A 2,280-nucleotide genomic window follows, 5' to 3' on the forward strand; every position below is an offset into this window, starting at 1 on the left:
GCAGCAGCAGCATAGGGTGACGTGTTGCACGTGCCTTACCTGTGTACCCACCACCACAGATCTGCTGGACGCTAAGGAGGAGCTGTTGGCCCAGACCTACAACATGTGCAGCGCTCTCCACATGCGCTTGGACCACGTGGAGCGCCACCTCTTCTCCCTCACCTCCACCCGCCGCAACTCCAAGTACGATGACGTCACCTCGCTGACCTCCGCCGCCCTCCCCGTCACCCCCACCAGTAACTTTTCCGGCGGGTTCGCCCTCACCAACAACAACAATACCGTCACCACCTCCAACTACAACAACAACTACGCAAACCCCGTCACAGGCATCAACAACACGGGCGGACCCACCACAGTGGCGGTGACGGGCCCTTCCCCGACCCCCAGCCCAAACCCGACCCCCGGCGGGTTTCAGAACGGTCACAGGACAGTATCCATCTCGCAGTCCGTGCCGGGCACGGGACCGCCGCGGTCCGAGAACGACCCTCAGCAGCCGGCCAGACTCAGCTACAGCTTCTACGAACCCCGCCGCGAGTTCGTCAGCCGGCGTTGGTCCTACTACCACCACGACCGCTCCAAGGGCAGGGACGGTGGTGGAGGGGGTGGGGGTGGTGGTGGGGGTGGGGGTTGGGGTTCCGGTGGTCAGAGACAGGCCCAGGCCAGACTTCAGCCCGCGGAAGATCCCCTTCAGCTTCAGCAACATCGTCAGCAACAACAACAACAACAACAACAGCAACAGCTACAGCTACAGCAGCAGCAGCAACAACAACAACAACGACATTCTCAGCAGCAGCAGCAGTCAGACAGACAGACAGACCGGGACAACACCCGCCGTTCCCCGGTGTTCCAGACCACCACGACCGACACCGCCGTCGCCACCGCCTTGCCGCCCGTCACCCGCGAACGCTCCAGGAGCGACTACTCCCCGGCGCGTTACAGAAACAGGGGAGAGTACTCGCCCGTCCACGTGCAAGGGGATGTCAGCGATGCCGCTGCTTCTGCTTCTGCTTCTGCTTCATCTCCCTCTTCTTCCTCTTCCGCTGTCCGGGGGGGCAGTTTACGGCGGCAGGGTACTATGCAACGCAGTCACCACCAAAGTCTTCGCCGGCAGAATTCCGTGTACCAGGAGCCTTTCCAGTCTCAGTGGGTGAGTTGAAGGCGTTGAAAGGCGTGGGTGTTGAGCCGGTGTCATTTCCGATTCGCACATTCATGACTAAGTTCGCCTATTCCTATTTCGCCTATTCTCGATCCCTGATTCGTCTCACTTCAGCATCCTGAATTCCTGGAGCTGAATTAAGGATTCTAAAGTGGAACGGAAAGAATCCCACTTCACCTTCCTAGATTCCTGTGCTAAATTTAGGATGCTGAAGTGCGAATTTACCCGCCTATAATTGAATTGGTTATCCTTATTCGCCTATTCTCAGGTAGCCTATGTACTCAGTTACTCTGTGTGTGCGTGTGTGTGACTTTGTGTGTGTGCATGTGTCTGTGTTTGTGTTCGTTCTTTTGTTTAGCGTCTTTTCACTATCAGTGATATTAGACGTTAAAAAAAAAAATAAAATAAAAAAAAAAATTAAAGGGGTGGGGTGGGGTGGGGGGATGGGGTATAACTAACATGCTATTACATTTAACAGTAACAATTCAATAATAATAATTATAATAATCAGAAACGATTAACACAATTCTGAAGTGCATTAAAGGAATGTAGAAATAGGGCTATGAACTAATGCCTGTGAAAGTTCGACCATAAGAACCTGTGTTTGTGTGTGTGTGTGTGTGTGTGTCAGTGTGTGCGTGTCTGTGTCAGTGTGTGGGTTTGTGTGTGTGTTTGTGTGTGTGTGTGTGTGTGCGCGCGTGCCGTGTGTGCGTCAGTATGTGTGCGTAAGCGCGTGTGTGTGCGTGTGTGTGTGTGTCTGTCTGTCTGTATTTCTCTGTGTCCGTATGTCTGTGTGTGTGTGTGTGTGTGTGTGTGTTTGAGAAACTGACACAGAAACGCATATAGAGGAAAGACAGAGACAGACAGAGACAATAATAGAGGCTGCATAGGCAAAACGGGAACGGCGGATAGGCGAAACGGGACGAAGAGTCAACCACTGAAGAGGCCATTGACGGCCAAAGAGTAGGCGAAACGAGAATAGGTGAATCGAACCTTCTCCCTGGGCCGTTTCCATGCATGACACAAGGGAAGTATAAACTGTTATGGGGTTACTCTATGGCTGGTCAGTACTGGGTTCGGAGGTATTGTATTGTATTGTATTGTATTGTATTGTATTGTATTGT

At 52.8% G+C, this 2,280-nt stretch overlaps 1 protein-coding gene across 1 annotated transcript in view; it reads left to right on the plus strand.

Moving 5' to 3' along the window:
* Positions 1 to 365, plus strand: part of LOC143286320 (short transient receptor potential channel 6-like) — a 235,553-nt gene extending 235,188 nt beyond the window's left edge. The window contains exons 13-14 of the mRNA XM_076593860.1: positions 60 to 319; positions 357 to 365. Of these exons, the coding sequence (XP_076449975.1) occupies positions 60 to 319; positions 357 to 365 (269 nt within the window). The remainder of the gene's footprint in view (positions 1 to 59; positions 320 to 356) is intronic.
* The last annotated feature ends 1,915 nt before the right edge of the window (positions 366 to 2,280 follow it).

The sequence above is a fragment of the Babylonia areolata genome, chromosome 10 (assembly GCF_041734735.1).
Source record: "Babylonia areolata isolate BAREFJ2019XMU chromosome 10, ASM4173473v1, whole genome shotgun sequence".
In the NCBI taxonomy this organism is placed as follows: Eukaryota; Metazoa; Mollusca; class Gastropoda; order Neogastropoda; family Buccinidae; genus Babylonia; species Babylonia areolata.